The 18,711-nt window shown below is 36.0% G+C and overlaps 1 protein-coding gene and 1 long non-coding RNA gene across 4 annotated transcripts in view; one reads left to right on the top strand and one right to left on the bottom strand.

Moving 5' to 3' along the window:
• The window catches only part of LOC141585380 (uncharacterized), a 28,145-nt gene extending 23,741 nt beyond the window's left edge, over window positions 1-4,404 (top strand). The window contains exon 2 of the long non-coding RNA XR_012518805.1: window positions 4,333-4,404. This is a non-coding gene — a long non-coding RNA (uncharacterized LOC141585380). The remainder of the gene's footprint in view (window positions 1-4,332) is intronic.
• PTPRG (protein tyrosine phosphatase receptor type G) overlaps window positions 1,507-18,711 on the bottom strand; it is a 777,462-nt gene continuing 760,257 nt past the window's right edge. For all 3 annotated transcript variants that reach the window (XM_039477294.2, XM_039477296.2, XM_039477295.2), the window contains 4 exons: window positions 17,192-17,338; window positions 16,097-16,239; window positions 6,502-6,637; window positions 1,507-5,953 (listed from right to left, as the gene is read on the bottom strand). In XM_039477294.2, the coding sequence (XP_039333228.1) occupies window positions 5,807-5,953; window positions 6,502-6,637; window positions 16,097-16,239; window positions 17,192-17,338 (573 nt within the window). In that variant the 3' untranslated portion in view covers window positions 1,507-5,806. The remainder of the gene's footprint in view (window positions 5,954-6,501; window positions 6,638-16,096; window positions 16,240-17,191; window positions 17,339-18,711) is intronic.

Here is an 18,711-nt window from a genome sequence, read left to right as displayed (position 1 = left end):
CGGAGTTTCGCGCTTGTTACCCAGGCTGGAGTGCAATGGCGCGATCTCGGCTCACCGCAACCTCCGCCTCCTGGGTTCAGGCAATTCTCCTGCCTCAGCCTCCTGAGTAGCTGGGATTACAGGCACGTGCCACCATGCCCAGCTAATTTTTTGTATTTTTAGTAGAGACGGGGTTTCACCATGTTGACCAGAATGGTCTCGATCTCTCGACCTCGTGATCCACCCGCCTCGGCCTCCCAAAGTGCTGGGATTACAGGCTTGAGCCACCGCGCCCGGCCTCCAAATTTTTTAAAGGAGCTTGAAACCTGAATCTAAATGCAAAAGTTTTATTTTATTTTATTTATTTATTTATTTATTTATTTATTTATTTATTTAGAGAGATGGAGTTTCGCTCTTGTTACCCAGGCTGGAGTGCAATGGCATGATCTCGACTCACCGCAACCTCTGCCTCCTGGGTTCAGGCAATTCTCCCGCCTCAGCCTCCTGAGTAGCTGGGATTACAGGCACGTGCCACCATACCCAGCTAATTTTTTGTATTTTTAGTAGAGACGGGGTTTCACCATGTTGACCAGGATGGTCTCGATCTCTTGACCTCGTGATCCACCCGCCTCGACCTCCCAAAGTGCTGGGATTACAGGCTTGAGCCACCGCGCCCGGCCTTATTTGTTAAATATTGGTAACTAATACAAATTTTAAAATTATGAATCAAATACAATGTATCTGTGGACTGAACACAATCTACCAGCCATCAATTTGTGAACCTCTGGTAAATCCTATGGTACAGGGTTGTAGTTTCCCCATGGGTATAGTTTGAGGAAGACTAGGATTATATCCTAAGAGATTCATTCTTTTGTGCTAGCGTCATTCTTCCACATACTCTTCACATATTTTTTCTTAAATTCCTTATGTCTTAGCAAGAGTGAACTATCAGCTCTTATCTCTATGGGAAGAAAAACTGGGGTCTGGGTAGGAAGAGTTGAACACCTGATGTGGAGTCACTAAAAGTCAAGACAGAATGGTAGACGAAAACTGCCACGTTTGGTACTTGTATACCTGTTTGGAAATGTCAAAATTCCTTGTTAAGTCGGAGCGATTGTACTGATCCTACCCATATAGATTCTCCAGAAGTCTTGCCAGGATATATCCTTTATCCTACGTAGTAAATATTAAGAGAGTTGTTACAAATCTAGTTAATATACTAGAGAAAATAGTAATTCTGTTTACAACTTAGCAGCAGAGTCATAAAGTGAATAAAGTTTGATTTCTTAGACAAGCAGATAAAACTGTCATTGTTTACTCTTTAAAGGAGAAAGAACATTGATAAATCAACCCAGCAAAGACCCTTCTTTTTGGTTTGCTGCCTGTTTAAAGATGACTACCAATGTTCATTTTACTAACATGAAAACTTAGAGGGTTGGTGGTTATTCATGTGATCTGTTAAGGGAGACTGGTAACCTGATTTTATTGGATATAAACATTTTCATAGAAATGCTCAACACTGCTGAATACATCAAAAACCATACTTTATTTTATGTATAGCAATACAATTTACATATTAAATAACACTATAATAGAATGATTTGATATAGTTTAAACAGAAGGAAAAGGGAAAATTTTCAGGTTACAAAACCCCTCCCCCAAACAAATGAAAAAAAAAAAAAAAAAAAAAAAAGCACACTTTTTCCAAATGGGTCAATTCGACAAATGTATTCGGTGACTACGTCTAATTCCTATTGCACAAATGGTCAATGGAATTAAAAAGAAAACCCAACTTTCACAATCACTGCCTCAAAGAAATAACACATGTTGGATTCTTTTGGAATGCAAAGATGGTTCTTGCTACTTCAGTACACAGAAAGTTGAATTCACATATCCACCACAAAAAGGAAAAAAAAACTATGACGGAGTTGAAACTAGAAAAAAATTAGCTTTATATGAAAATATAAAATTCTATGATTATATACCATAGATACAAAGTTCCCAGAAGATGCTTACCCAAGCAACAAAATATTTACAGTTTTAATGATTTTTAGCTATTTCAAAATGAAGTGAAAGAATCATGAGTCAACATGAAGGCAGAATTCTTTAGAAACAATGGCTGCTTGCTAGTTTCAAATGTCCTAACAAAAAAGGAGTCACTACCCCAAATGTTGGAGAGTTGCGACATTTTATAAAATCGACTGTCTCCTTTTCTGGAGATGTTTATTTCTTAAAACTCAAGATATTTTTCTTGAAATTAATTATCCTCTGTAGAAAATGCTTCCCTTTGCAAATATTTAACAAAAATACTAAAAACCGTTTAACAGCTAAGACAAAGTAGAGGCCAAATATCATTATTACAATTCTTTCCTATTTGTAGCATGCCTTCTTTCTAGAGATAAGTAAAGCCAGTATCGTATGTTAAATGGCAACTAAGGGAAAGCACGAAGGGTTAAGTGAAGTTACAGCTGGTAAAAAAAAAAAAAAAGCAGGCATTTTCCCTTCATATAAAAATTCACTGGCACCATTTGAACATAAACTTTAGAACAAAGGAGTTGAAAATGCATTTCCAGTAGAACCGCTAAATTCTTAAGACAAACTACATTTTGATTATTCTTAAATTATGATGAGTTTGGGTTTTTAAAAAAATTTTTGCTTAGAATTAGTAATATGTATCTTTGGTAAACTGGTATCTATATTTTAATTTTAAATATAGTATATATGCATTTAAGAAAAATTCGTAACAAGGCAGTTGTGCTGTGTCATTATAAGATAATTAAAATAATTTACTGATTTCAATATGTCACTCTGGGCTAAAAACTCCAAGCCAGACCTTGAACACCATCAACTTTCTTTGACCTTGCTGGACTCTTCTACTTGAAATAGACTCCAACAGCTCTAAAGGCATAAAAATTAGGAAGACCAATTAGCTAATGTTATGCTTTTTGAAAATCAGAATCTAACTTTTTTCATATTAAAGAAGGTATCTTGGCTATCAGATGTAAGAAAGAGTTCTCCTGGTGGCAACAACATGTCTTTTCTTTGATGTCCAGCACAGCCACTTGGTCTAATCATTGCAATTCATTTTTATATGATGTGTGCATTTTGTTTACATAGTGCTAAATTCATATACACAGTTTATTTTATAAAGTAGCACACATTAATTTGCAATAGCTGTTTCCTTTCCCCTGAGTGCAAGTGTTAATAATCTTGTTATGTACTTAAGCAATGTGCTTATGTCTCAAAGAAAACTCTCTTTGAAACTCTGCCTCTGGAAAGATGCAAGCTATGTATTTGCCAATAACATATGTATAATGATAGTGAGGATATGCTCTCTGTTACAGGGGTGAGGACCTGCTAAATATAACTGTCCTCACTGAAGTGTGTTTGGACCGCTTTGCCAAGATGGGCAAGTAGCAATTGCTTATAATTCAGTGGGTCAGGTTATGGAGACTTTGGTTCAAGCTCACTGGAGACACACAGATTGCTCACAGGGAACTTATATTTTTTTTATTGTTTCTATTTACTAGCTGTTTTATCATGATTCTGAAACCACAGTAAGAGATAGCCACAGAATTGCATTGGAGGGTATGCCTTTCTAAGAATTGAGTCTATAAATAGCACAGGAGGGAATACTTGCTATTTGTTTTTGAATCAATGTTTACTTTTATTAAGAAAAAATTACTGAGAAAGGGACCATGAACCCTAACTTGAAAATCACTTTTGAATGTCAAGCCCACTTTGCCATCTATTGAAAAGAGTTAAGTCATATCAATACCCTGTACAACTAAAATAACCTACTAAATTGACTAAAAAAAGTCTAGCTTGTTCCTTTCCTGATTCTCCTCAGCATCTGGCAGTTGTAATGGTCCTGCGTTCAAGCTCTTTACCTGTGTTAGGTAGAGCTTTCTGTGTTACCTCTGGTGGGAGCAGAGGGGCTGTAAAGGTGTCTGTCATTTAGCACATGCAACTGAGCATTTTCTCTTGAACATCTTTTCTCAACACTAGCTTGTACAGCTCTTGAAAAGCAGAGTATTCCAAGTTGTTGAATCTATGTATTGAAAAGATGAGATTAACCCTGTTAAGTTACGCAGTTCATGAAAACTCCACTGACCTGGCCTTTGCATTCAAATTCTTTAACTTAGCCCATAGCCTCTTTCTCCTTAGCCATTCTGGTCCTCCAGCACCATTCTGACAAACATTATGAAAGATAACTCAAGATAAATAGAACCTCAGTGCTGATCATCATTAATGTTTAATGCCTGCCCAGATGGCAGGATAGCAGCTAGTGTGGCCTTTGTGTTGAAGTTAATTGACTTAAAAAAATAAACAAAACCCTATTCTTCTCAACAGGTCCAGTTCTGGTGGTGATTTCACTTTTGACAGAAGCTGTCTCTCAAAAGCAAATGTTCAATAGGAGAAACAGATCTCAGTAAGTAGCTTATTTTTCTGACAAACACTACTGAAATTTCTTATTAATGCTCCTAATTTTCTCATTATGTACTGCACGGTGAATATGGCTACAGAGGCTGCACCAAATAACTTCCTTGGGCTCTAATGATTATTGGTATCTTTTACTGATGTGTATCTGTTCTTGACACTAAACTACACAAAAGCATACAAAGCCATCTCCCTTTTAAAAACTTGCAAATATGGGTATCAACTGTAATTAAATATTTTAATTTTCTCTCTCCAAATCAGATTTATCTATGTGTGGGATTCAAATAGTCTGAAGACTTTTGCTAATACGGTATTTCCAATTTAATGTTAAGTAGAATCATTTATATAATTAAGAGATTTATTATAAAATATTTGGCAAAGAAGGAAAGAAAAGAACAGAAACTGTGTAGGCAGTTTTTATTAGATTGCTATATGAGTAATAGGGAAATTTAAAAGGACTAGTTTCAAAATTAAACACCTGCAAAACTTTTCATTCTTCTACCTACTGTGAGGTGTGGTATTATAAACCAATAAGCATTAATGGAGAGTAGCTAAAGGGTCTCACAACTGAGTTGTATCTAATATTGCCATCTCACTATTGTCAAAGATAGCCCTGATTTTAGGATATAGCTACTTTAGAGTCAAAATGGAAATAACACACGTTGTCCACATAGCTACTGTGAAAGCTCTAATAGTTACCCTTTATTTTGACACATTTTTTTAAAAACTGTGAATATAACTTTGTAACTAATAAGGGATGTTCACATGAAGCAGTTCTTAAGCCTTCTAACTTCTTAATGGATCTCTTAACCATCAAAAGTGGAACTGTTTCAAGGCCATGACATTAATAGACCTTTTTAGCTTCCGGTAGCCTGCTAGTCTGTAAAAGAAAACAATGCTATCCACTCCATTAAAATACAGAAGGCATACAGTATTGAACAGTGCCTAAAAAAATAGGAGAGGAGGACTGAAGAAAAGTACAGCATTGCCTGCTAGGAGAATGCAATTGCTTTAGCACTAATAATTATAAAATCAATATTCACTATCATAACAAAGACCTTCACTGTATTGAACTAAAAAAAAGTAGCATGTATGTTGTCATGGAATGTCACATAAAGGTTTGCTGTTGTATAAGATTATAGGCAGTAACACTGATCATATAGTGCAAACTAGGTAAAATTGCATGTCATTGTGTGAAATGAACAGAGGTGCAAATGCTCAGTAGGATACCATTAAGACATAAAATGGCAAAAAATAAATATCAAAACTTTCATCAGTGTAAAAAAGTAACTGGGTTATTGTATAACCTAGAGTCTGGCAAAAAAGGCCTCAAAAAAGTTCTCAGTCTTCAGAAGTTTACAAATTAAGTGCCCTTTCAGGATTCCAGTCACACTAGAGACTCCATGCTCTCGGCAGGGTCTGATTCATCTGCAATTAGAACAGCACCATTTTTGTCCACCGTCATGGGACCATTTCCATTTTCTTTAGTGCTGACCAAGCTGAGCATTGCTTTATAGACGAACTGGTATTGTTCCTGAAAAACAAGAGGAAGACAGTTTGAGCCAAAGAACAGCTTAGTCATTTCATATAAGGTGGAAATACCAACTAAAATGGTAAATGTGAAAAATGCACTAGAGAAACCGCAATAGCATAAATGTTATCTAAGAAACTTTTAAAAAATCATTTTAATCCATTAGAATCAAGACCTATACCTTCTTAATGTCCTTTTGATCTCTGTTAGCTTGGAACCAATTCTCAATGTTGATAGTTCATCAAGATAACCAGAGAATACTGTCCTCTAAAGCAGGGCTTCTCAACCTGAGCTCTACTGACATTTTGGGCTGGATAATTGTATGGTGTTGAGGGCTGTCTTGTGCTCTGTAGTTTGCTTAGCAGCATCTCTAGCCTGTATCCTCTAGATGCCATCCATCTGTAGTTGTGACAAGCAAAAAAGTCTCCAGACATGGCCAAATGTCCCCGGGGGCCAAAATCACCCCCAGTTGAGAACTACTGCTCTAAACTCTGAGTCTTGAGTTTCAAGTGATGTTTTATACATGTTTTATACATCAGCAAACTACTTACAATGTCTGTGAATACTCCAGGCCTCATAAGATTGATCATTTTTGCAACCTGGAAAACATCCACAGCGTTTTCATTCTCTAGTTGCTGGGACAGAGTGGTAAGGGCACATAACATTCCTGCTGAAACTGCTCCATATCTGGGGGAGGGGAAAAAAAGACGTGATTTCAGATGTACAAAAGGACATATTTCATTTCATATTGAAATGAAATTACTGTCATGTATTGACAAGAAAGTCTTAGAAAGGTAGTAGACTGTTACTTCAGGCCAGGTTGGCAACTCCACTTTTCACCGTAAACCGTGATGGCACATAGTCTCCACACTGGTGATGAGAAAGATGGATTAAATGAATTGTTCAAGATGATGTTGACAGTTGGTGGCAAAAATGAGACGTGTTTTACATCTTTAATACAAATAAGACTGAAGTCCCCCTTGACCACCACTTCAACTTTAAAGGTAACCTCTCCAGAGGTAAAAATTGTTACACACGTTACACAGCCTTCCAGATTGATGTATACCACTACATTTCAGTTCAGCTCATTATTTCAACTGCTACATGCATACCAGATTTACCTTATTGATGGACATTTAGCTTGTGTGAATTAGGATAGGTACTGAGTAGAAGGGCTAGGGTCACAGGTATGCCCATTTTTAGTTTTAAAGATACTGCTGTATTTCTTTTCCCAAGTAGTTGTTACCTGTTCATACTACTCCCAGAATGAGAATACTTGGCCTCTCCTCATCATTTTAGACATTAAAAACTTTTGCCAATCTGATGAATGGAAGATTGTATCTTACCAGGTTTTGAATGTACATTTCCTTGATTACCAGGGAGGCTGACTGTCTTTTGATGAATATTGACCATCTATATTTGCTCTTCTGGAATTGCCTAATTAACACTTTTCTACTATGTTTGCCTCTTTCGAAGTGATTCACGTAGGAGTTGTTACTATAGTGTCTGTAGTTCTTGAGGTTTTTTTTTTCCCCCAATCTATTTCTCTTAACATTGTTTGTGGTCATTTTGTTATATGAAAGTATAGTTTACATGTAATCAAGCTGATAAATATTTGAGTTTTGGCTTTTTAAAAATCTTGAGAATGCTTTCTCTAACATTGTATTTTAAAGAGATTCTCCTACATCTTCTAATTTTACTTTTTAACATTTAATTGTTTAATTCATCTGACTCTTATTCTAGCTTTGGTGTAAGTAAGGGGTCTGATTATAGTTATTTTTCCATTGGTTAACCAGTTGTCCCAACATTTCTTAGTTTATAGTATGATCTTTTCTCATTGACATCAGATTTCTTTTTATCATATGCTAGCTTCTTACATGTGTGAGCCTATTTCTGAACTCTATTTTGACCCTTTATTCTGTTTGTCTATTTTATGGTACCTCCCCACATGTATCTCAATTCCTTCATAAGTCTTGATATCTGATAAAGCAAGTTTCTATAATAGTCTTGGCTGCCTCTATATTTACTTCATATTAATTGTTTTTAGTGATTCAAACATAAAATTTTCACTTTTTACTTGTATACTCACGTCCAAATAATGCTAACCTTCCACTCCATCTTGTTTCATAATAATTTTGAAACCAGATTGTTAAGGAATACAGATTATTAAGGAACACATTTTTGTTGGGATTTTGATTAGGTTGCATTGATGGATCTGAGGAAATTATCATCTTTCAGTCTTGAGTTTTTCTTTTCATCAACATGATATCTTTTCTCCATTTATTCAGATCTTTTATAGCTTTTAACTAGGTTTTATATTTTTCTTCATAGTCTTTGCCAATTTCATTTTTGGTTGATTTTTAGGTACTTTAGAGTTTGTTACTCCTATTAATGGCCTCCTTTTGTGACAAGATTGTCTGTTTAATTTCACTTCATGTATAGGAAAGTTACTGATTTTCACATGGTGAAATCCCCAGTCACACAGAAGAACCCTGCTTAAGTTTTAATAGTTTGTGGATTCTCCTAGGTAGTTGACCACATCTTTATCTGCCGATAATGTGAATTGTCCCTCTTTTCAACTTTTATGCTTCTTCTATCTTCTGCTTTTTTAAAAAAACGGTCTTTTTTTGTTGTTGTTGTTATACTTTGAGTTCTAGGGTACATATGTAGATTATGCAGGACTGTTATATAGGTATACACATGCCATGGTGGTTTGCTCTATCTGTCCTCCTGTGATTTACATTAGGTATTTCTCCTAATGATACCCCTTCCCAGCCCCTCTACTGCCTGGTATCCCTCTCCTAGCTCTCCCACCCCCCAACAGGCCCCAGTGTGTGATGATCCCCTCCCTGTGTCCATGTGTTCTCATTGTTCAATACCCACTTATGAGTGAGAATATGCGGTGTTGCATTTTCTGTTTTTGTGTCAGTTTGCTGAGAATGATGGTTTCCAGCTTCATCCCTGTCCCTGCAAAGGACATGAACTCATCCTTTTTTATGGCTGCATAATATTCCATGGTGTGTATGTGCCACATTGTCTTTATCCAGTCTATCATTCTCCTTTTACTTTGTTGGCTAGAACCTACATAGGCTTAGGTACTAGCACTGAGAGCAAGTATCGTGTGCCTTAAATGGCTGAGCTTCTAAGTTTTTAATATTAAATTACAATGTTTGCTAATATGCATCTGGTAAATAACAATTATAAAGGTAAAGAGGATGCTTTCTATTTTTACTCTGCTAAGTGGTGTTTTTTTGTTGGGGGGTCATGAACGGATGTCATTTTATTGCATGCTTTTCAGTGTCTATTGTAATTTTTTTTTTTTTGAAATGTCTCTAAAAATGTCCTGAATTTACTGATAAACTTTTGGTAATATATCAAAAGCTTAACACCAGCTCTTCGTTACCAGGGTGTTTAAGGATATGTAATTCTTTTAATATAACATACTGGGTTTTATTAGCATTTTACTGACGTTTTTATATTGGTGTTCAAATACGTAAGCCTGGCCTATACTTTTCCATTAAGCTTTGTTTGTTTAAATCAATGCTGCATTAAATCTTCTGTATATTGTTGTTCAAATGCAGCCTTGGTCAGGACCTAACAGGTGGAAAACTCTTTCTTTTATTCATTTCTTACTGATCACTAATGTATGTTGTGCTTTATGTGCCAGGTTCTCTTCTAGGTATTTACATGTACTGACTTAATCCTCACAGTAATCCTATGGTATGGGTACTGGTATTATCTCCATTTGAGGTTGAATACGTAAGTCACATTCAGGTGAAGTAACTGGCCAAGATTGCACAGTGAGACTGGAGCTTAAAATTGAGCTGATACATGTAAATGGCTCAGAACAGAGACTGGCACACACCACATACCATGTGTTCACTAAATGTTATTTTACTATGCTTATTTCTAGGCTTAAACATTTATTAGTATAGAGTTATAAAGTCTTAAATGCTTATTTTATTTCTTTTAAAGTATCTATTATTTTAACTTTTTATTATAGGAAATGTTAAACAGACACCAAAGTGTAATAATAGTACAGTAACCTTCATGTAGTCATTATTCAGTTACAATGTTCAACAGCTCATGGCCATTCTTGTTTCATTTCTGTTTCTTCCTCAATATAGTTTTAAGCAAATCTCAGGTATTTTAGTCAGAATTTATTATAAAACTCTAAAAGATAAGCACTGAAAAAACACTATCACACCTAAGCAAATTAACAACTCTTGGATTCTTTTTTTTTTTTTTTTTTTTGAGACAGAGTCTCACACTGTTGCCCAGGTTGGAGTGCAATGGCGTGATCTCGGTTCACTGGAACCTTTACCTCCTGGGTTCAAACGGTTCTCCTACCTCAGCCTCCTGAGTAGCTGGGATTGCAGGCGCCCACCACCATGCCCAGATAATTGTTGTATTTTTAGTAGCAATAGGTTTTCATCTTGTTGGCCAGGCTGGTCTTGAACTCCTGACCTTGTGATCTGCCTGCCTTGGCCTCCCAAAGTGCTAGGATTATAGGCCTAAGCCACCACACCAGGCCAACTCTTGAATGTTTTTAATGTAGGTACAGATAAACGGTAGACTTTTTTCCTTTATCATATTTCCAAAACTGTATCTTGTATTAGACTATCTATTGCTTAAATTTTACTATTGCCTTCCAGCCCCCATTTTCATTACCATTTGCTTGTAATTCCTTGCACTTTTTGTTGATTTACCTGGTGCTTTTTCTGGCTTGAGTTGAATGCTTACTCTGTTTAACTTTTCAAATATGTATAGTTTACACAGGCTATATATTTTTTTCCTCTAAGTACTACAGTTTGGCTCCATTCCACCAGGTTTTGAAATGCAGTGCCTTCATCATCATTTTTAAGTATTTTGCAATGTCTATTTTGGTTACATCTTCAATCCATGAATTATTTATAAGCAATCCTAGATGTAAGGATTTCAGTTTCTAGGTATAAGGATTTGGGATCTTTTTTCACTGTTCATTTCTAATATAAGTGGGTTGTAATCAATGAATGTGGCCTTGTATCTGTTTGTGGGGAATGTATATAGATAAACCATTTGTGTTTGAAGAGAATCCAGGTCTCTCTATACAGTCTTTCTTGGTTGCAAACTTCTCTATATCACTATTAAATAAGGCTTGTTAATTGTGGCATTCAAATCTTCTCTCTGCTGCTGATCAGATGTATCCTGGTCACTCAGTTTACAAACAATACTTGATTCTGTTTTTAGAAAACCTCAGCTGTTATGTCTTCCTCTTTAAGCTGTCTTTTATTGCCCCATGGATCACTTCTTAGATATATGATAGAACTTCTGTATCTGGCTTCCATATTTTAGTTTTATTTCAGTTCTGAGATACTCCACTAGTATCTGATCTTTTAAGTTTTTAGTTTCATGAGTTAATATATTTTTTCAGGGGGATGGCATGAGAAGAAATGCCAGATATAGGTGAGGGGGTGGAAGGCAGCAAATCACACTGCCACGTGTGTACCTATGCAACAATCTTGCATGTTCTTCACATGTACCCCAAAACCTAAAATGCAATTTAAAAATATATATATATATATATTTTTTCATTCTTAGGCCTAATTTATTCCTGTTTCATAATAAATGTTCTCGATTAATTTCATGAAATCTTCCGTTAGACCTCTGAGCGCACATTTTAATACCCTACTATGATTGTTCCATTAACTGATTTATTGTGCTTTTTGGTTCTTGTTCAGCATGTTGTCTCCTCAGATTCTAAACTGTACTGAGTTGACCTCATTTTAGCATAGCGTTTAAAAAAATTATTTGTACTGATTTTGTTCAGGAGGGGAAGAATTTAACATTTTAAAATCTGTTCTAGTGAAATAGTTACTCTTAAGATCTCCCCTTTTTTCTTAACTTTTTCAAAGCTATCTGTGGCCAGTCAGATAGAAAAGTCAGATAACATGTATCTTTGTTACACACCATGCACTTCATGTGGGTCTCCCCTTTCCTGTATTTAGCCATGCTTAAATAAGCAGTTCAAGTAAAAATTGCCTATGCAAAATGGCTTCAATATGACAAGAATCTAGTAAGTCAAATCAATCAAATGCACAGATACTTTTAAGTATCTTCTGCATACCAAACGTGATGACAGAGCAGAAACAAAAAATAAAGGCCATTCTCTTTGAGAAGTTTAGGAAATAAGTGGGATTAAAGGATGTTCATTGAGTAGTTTCATGAATCTGCATTTAAAACGACAGGGACTTGGTGCAAAAGTGATACAAGTAATCTATAACCTAGATAAAATCAGAGTAGTATATAAATTCACTGGGTTTGATATTTTGTTTGCCACTTCCTCTAAAGGCTCCATTAAAAGTAATGGTTATTTAAGTAGTGGCGTTAAGAAAAAAACCTGATTTTTTCATCTTTCCCTGCCTTTACTTCAAAGACATTGCAAAAGAAAGTACTTTAAGTTCCTGATGTATGGTATTGTTAGATGCTCTGTCTGTATTCATTTTAAAACACACTGTGGTTGCCTGAATAGTCAGTATACTACCTGTGGGCATTTAACCGTTTTTCTCTATTTCATACATTTACTTATAATTATTATAGCTTTTAAGACTTAAAAAAATCATATCCAAGATTGCAATCTTGAGTTATAACCCTGACACTGTGAAGAAATGTGGCATACCTTTGAAATCAGTGGGGCAGAAAGGAAAACAAAACATTGAAGCTTGAAGAAGGGTCAGTCTTGGGGAAGAATGGCAACACAAAAGCTTTCCATAAGGCTCACAGTAAAAGGAAAATACTGGACTTAGTTATGATTTAGCCTTTGCTATACTATAGTCCATATATTTTTTTGTGTCTCTTACAGAGTATCTCAGCAGTTTTCAGACTCTTTGATCTCAGGGCCAAATTAAAATAAAAAATTATTGAGGACCTCCAAAGAGATTATTTGGGCTGTGTATGTCAATATTTACTATCTTAGAAATTAAAACTGAGAAAATATTAGCACTGAAAGTGATGTTATCACAAGTCATGTACCTCTGGAGAACTTTCATTTAGTGTCCACTCATGACAGAATGGGTGTGAATAAGGTAGGTAGTATTTTTATATCATTATGCTATCCAAAGGGTAATAGATATATCTCCAGAGTGAGTAATTAAATATTTGCACTGAAAAGTCGTCTTCAGTCTATGAGTAAATGGAGTAATTTGGGTGAGGTCTGATCTACAGCTGTCTTGTAAGACTTTGTGGGAACCATGCTTATGTTCTAAACTTCTGTGGGAACATAGGCTATTTTTAAAATTTGACAGTAATGATGCAGATCAGCCTCTGAGCAGAATAATCTTGAACAGATGACTATAGAATGCTGAGAATGAAGCAGTTTGCCTTTAAGCTGTGCCTGTCCTCAAATAGAAGCAGTTTACTTTTTCATTTAATTTTATTCTTAGCTCACTTATCTAGAAATGTCATCCCCTTGGGACATACCTGAGAACCCCCCTCCCCCACCCTGCTGCCACCCCCAAAAGTAGGTGTTAAAAAGATCTCTATGAAGACGAAATAGATGTCACGGTGTTTGTACACTAAAAGTTCAACTCTTTGCCTCACATACCACATGCATGCAGGCCTTTTCTCTAAGCCTGTTCACTCCTGCTTTCGATAGAGCTTCAAATCACTACGAAAAGAAAAATTTAAGCAGCCAAAATGACTTTGAACAATAAATGAGACAAAAAGTAAGGCTTCCTGAGGACAATTTGTAGGGGTACATATGCTTGATAGTTTGTAAGTCATCACAATTTAAAACCCATACCCATTCATGCAAATACTTATCCAGCACCCACTCTGTCCCAGGCGTTGGGTTTCACTCTATGGAGACTGGGGTGAATAAACTACCATTGCTGGCCTCAGCAAAGTGAAAGTCACGTACACAATTATGGTGTGACATTATAAGCAGGAATGACATTTAGCTGGTATGCATTGGTAAGGACGTGATGTTAATGATTTTGCTTAGCACCTCTGGGATGAGTTAGAGATTGTCTGAGAGAGTAACTTTTGACCTGTGTGTTGAGTGAAAGGGTACATAGTGGAGAGCATTTGCAGGGGCAAGGTGGTATGCAGGAAGCAGGACTTCAGTGGCAGACTGCGAGGAGGCTGAAAATGGAAACTTACACCAGATTGTAAAATATTTGGAAAAGTCTATTAAAGGAATGGATAGCACCAACCAGACTTGGTGGCCAGTTAGATGTGGAGATGAGGGAGACTCAAGAAGAACTCTGATATGTTTGAAGTCTGTACAACCAGGTTGATTAGGGGCAGGCAGGGAAGATGAGTTTGGTTGTAGCTATACTGAACTTGAGGTGTTTGTAGGCTCTCTGGAAGTGATGTTTAGAGGTACAAAAAGTAGGTAAGATGGAAAAGGAGCTGGTGTTGAGAGTATTACACTAGAGCTAGTACCTTTAAAAATTTTAAAGTTGCTCTTCAGTAGTGTGGAAAAATAATTTCAATAGAATTAATTAACTTATCTCCACAGATAGTAGATAAATGAATTAATACATTTCTACTGGTGGCTTTTAAGGCAGCTCACCTTTATGATATTTGCAGATCCACTGGTTTAGGATGAATTTGCTTTCTGTTTATAAGCCTAAGAATGAGCTACATCTGATTAATTTCTGAGGTGGTTTATATTCAGCATGTGGCATAAAAATCACGGAATAAGAAAAATATACTCAAAAGTTGAATCTATATAAGTGAATTGAACACTTCTGTTTGGTATTTAACTGACGGTGGTTTTTCTTTTCCTCTCTTCGTTACTCTAAAATACAAGATTAGGTGCATTACTGATTTCAGGACAATACCTCGGAATACTACCGTAACAGCAAAACCAGTCATGTAACTGGGCAGTAACATTAGAATTTAATGAAAAGAGATGATAAGGGCTAGTAAAACCCAGCAGAATTGTAGCAAATGCCCTGACTTCATGTTTTAACTGCATACCACAAAGTTTCATAGTTCAGTAGCAAGTCTCCAGTTATTTTGAGGCTGGCCGTGCTATTTAAACACTGGTGGTAGTTGTCACATTTCCAGTGATCTTACTTAGTGTGCTATTTCATTAATGTTTCAACTGTAATGCTTTTCAAATCTTAATTTTTCATCTTACTAATTAAGAATCAGGACAACATTTTGAAAGAGTATAAAATTTTTTGGAAGCAGCTAGTACACATTACTTCAAATAGAAGAGTACTATGTTTTGAGGTGAAGGTGCTGAGCCCTTGTGTACTTCATGTTATAGCATTAGTGCAAGGGCAAAAAGGCTTCACAATAAGCTTCACTTGCACATTTATTAATACTTTACGTTACTTGGGTAGTCGGTAATTTAATGGACATAGTGGATACTGCTGACCAAGAGCTACCTTGGAACTAAAATAAAAATGGGCATGTATGATTGATTCCATATTGGCTAAAGGTTTGTGAGATTTGAAATGATTCAATTACACAACTGACTTACAGGCTGATTCCAGCCATGAAGTCTGGCTCCAAATATCCATATACAATAAGATATATCTATGACCCTTTCCTTCTTAATAAAGTACAAAGGTGCTGGGTTGGGATGCCGTTCTGACACTTAGAAGCTCCGAGACTGGGGGCAAGTAATTTTTCTCTTTGAGATTCGTATTCTTTCTCTTTAAATCCCAAAGGACAGTACTGTAGACTTTAAAACACATCATGAACTTTAAATATTATCATTAATTCTAGTAGCTTTATCCTGCTGATCAACTAAATCATCTCTTAAAAGGTTATTATTTCCCTAACAAGTATTTGAAATTCAGTGTAAGGATTTTTTTAAAGTATTTAATTAATGGAAACAGTTACTACTTATTTGTTACTAAGACATAAAACCTCTAAATGCATGCAGGTCTAGTTTTGTTGGCTAAGATACAATACTTTCCCCTTTCTAGAACATTTACTCTAGAAGAACCTGAAGTCTTGGAAGAGTTTGACATATTAAAATGTAAACAGAGCAGTAACACTTTGTTCCTGTCCAGATTAGAAGTAATACAGAGTTGTCACAAGCTGAGGCTGGGGATAGGTTTTAAAATTCTGGCTTCATTTTCACCAAGACATTCAACAAAAACAAAAAAACTGTTTACATATTAAAATTAAGAAACAGATACATACTCATCATGAACAATGGTGGGACCATCCCTTGTTAAGGCCTCTTCCTTGATGACGTTGATAAGTTCAAAGGTACTACTTATGGGGGCATCTGGGTTAGGCCATTTGGGACACTGAAAGTGCCGAACTTCTAGAACATAGTCATCCTGTAACCAATACAACATGAGTCAAATCCCTTCCTTTATTTCACATGTCTACAATCTAATGACTAGAACTTGCTCCTGAGAAAGCATGTGGTACAGGTAACTCTCAACAATGTCAAGTTAACCAAACCGCAGCTGGTAAGAAGAAAAATACCAGGGAGGTCTGCTTGCCTTAAAACAAACAAAAACAAGCATGGCTGGACATAGTGGTTCATGCCTGTAATTCCAGAACTTTGGGGGGCCAAGGCAGGAGGATTGCTTGAGGCCAGGAGTTCAAGACCTGCCTGGGCAACAGAGGGAGACCTCTGTCTCTAAAAAATTAAAAAAAAAAAAAAAAATTAACCAGGGACGTACCACATGCTTGGAGTCTGCTACTCAGAACGCTGTTGTGAAAGGATTACTTGAGCCCAGGAGTTTGGGGTTACACTGAGCTTTGATCATGCCACTGTGGGTAAGACCCTGTCTCAAAACAAACAAAAAACCAAGTAGGGCATGCCAGTAAAACAAATTCATTTGGTTTAGTCAAAAATTTCAAGTGACAAGAAATTATTAAAGACCTTATAGCCTACTCTATTTTCTTATTTATAAAATTAAAGCAAAACAAGGAAGGGGTAAGGAGCTCAAAAAAACTTAGTATTATCATCTTTGCAACACATTGCAAGGCTTACATTTCTGATGGCAAAGAAAATATGGAGCTCTAGTATATTGGTTTTATAATTAGGTCAACAGAACTATTTGTATGCATGCTGAATCAGAGGAACCGTTACATTTCATCTAGCCAGCTGGAAAAAGCAAATATTTGAAGGAAGTAAAAAGGAAAATGTACATATTTAAAATTAAGTCTTACTCAAATGCCTGAGCGTGGCTTGAGGGTGGTAAATTACTTCATTATTACTTAGAATGATGATCCAGGGCACAGGTACGGCTGTTAGTGAGGAACTGAGGTTTAGGTTACCTGTGTCGCTTCAAGGATAAAGTCATGGATGATTATTTGTTCTTCATTAGAGAGGCACAGTCTGTCTTTGCTGATAAGGGTGACGGTAAAGGCCTCACAGTTCATGGATTCTTCTCGACTTGGCCAGTACACAAACTCATCTTCCGCCTTTGGGAACCAAAAAAAAAAAAAAGCCTCTGCAGTTCTGTCAAACATTTGTTTTTTATTTCTTGCATACTGATTGTCATTCCCCATACCTCTCAAGCCATCTTTTAAACTGAGTTGATAGAATTATGTGTTCCCATCTACTCACACCAACTTCACTTGTTATTGTATTCTATTGCAAAATGTATTTTGATAGTTTCCTAGCACCTCTCATCTGTTACTGTAGCAATCTAAAACAATCCCTCTATAGGGGACTTATTACCCCAGTTGAGAAGTGTTCTTTAATATAACTGACATAGTGAAAAAGGAAGCAGGATCTAGGCCAATTAATTTTTTAATTTCACAATTGCTTAAGCAATCAAGACATGCTAATTATTTCCTATGGATTATGTTAATAACAAAGGACTTTCATAAACATGATCTTACTTAATTTTTACATTATTCTAGTAAGACAAGAGACTTTTAAGTTTTCTTGTATATTTTTAGTATGATGATGTGGGATACATATAGATAGTAAAAAGGTAACTATAGCTAGGACAAATTAACATACCCATCATCTCACTTTTGCTTTTGTGGCAGGAACAGCTAAAATGTACTCATATTGCTATGAATCCCAAATACAGTGCAATTTTATTACCTGTAATCCTCATGTTAGACATGAGATCTGTAAACTTGTTCTTCCTCCTCTGTTGTTTTGTATCCTCTTGATTTATTTTACATCTACCCATTTCCTCCCCACCCCACAATTTCTTTATCCATTGATACACTGATGGAAACTTCGGTTGTTTTCATATCTTGGCTGTTGCTAATAATGTTGCGGTGAATAGGGGAGTGCAAATATCTTGATTCCATTTTCTCTGGATATCTGACCACAAGAAGGACTGCTGGGTCTTAGGGTAGTTCTATTTTTAATTTACAAACCTCCAAACAGTTTCCTGTCTTGGCTCTACCAATCTGCATTCCCATCAACAGTGTATGAGAGTTTTCTTTTCTTTATTAACCTTGCTAGCATTTGGTATCTTTTGATTTTTCTGAATAGCTATCCTAATGGATGTGAGGTATTTTGATTTGCATTTTCCTGAAAATTAATGAAGTTGAGCACCTTTTCATATACCTATTGGCCATCTTTGTATCAGGTACTTCATGATTCTATTATTGAGTTGTATGAGTTCTGTACAAATTTTGTATATTAACCCTGAGGAGATTATCATCTGTCTTTACAGATGAGGACATAAAGGTTTTGGGGGGGGGGTCCATAAATTATCTAAAATCACACCGCTAATAAATGGTAAGGGATAGAACTTTTTTGGAAGATTGTGTGTGAATAAGTAGGTTGGCTGTATGTACAAGACAGTCTTTAAAAGAAAAGTAAATCT

Source organism: Saimiri boliviensis, chromosome 8, assembly GCF_048565385.1.
Source record: "Saimiri boliviensis isolate mSaiBol1 chromosome 8, mSaiBol1.pri, whole genome shotgun sequence".
NCBI classification, from domain to species: domain Eukaryota; kingdom Metazoa; phylum Chordata; class Mammalia; order Primates; family Cebidae; genus Saimiri; species Saimiri boliviensis.
Note: the sequence above shows the minus strand (reverse complement) of the source record. Positions and strands in the feature narration are given on the sequence as shown.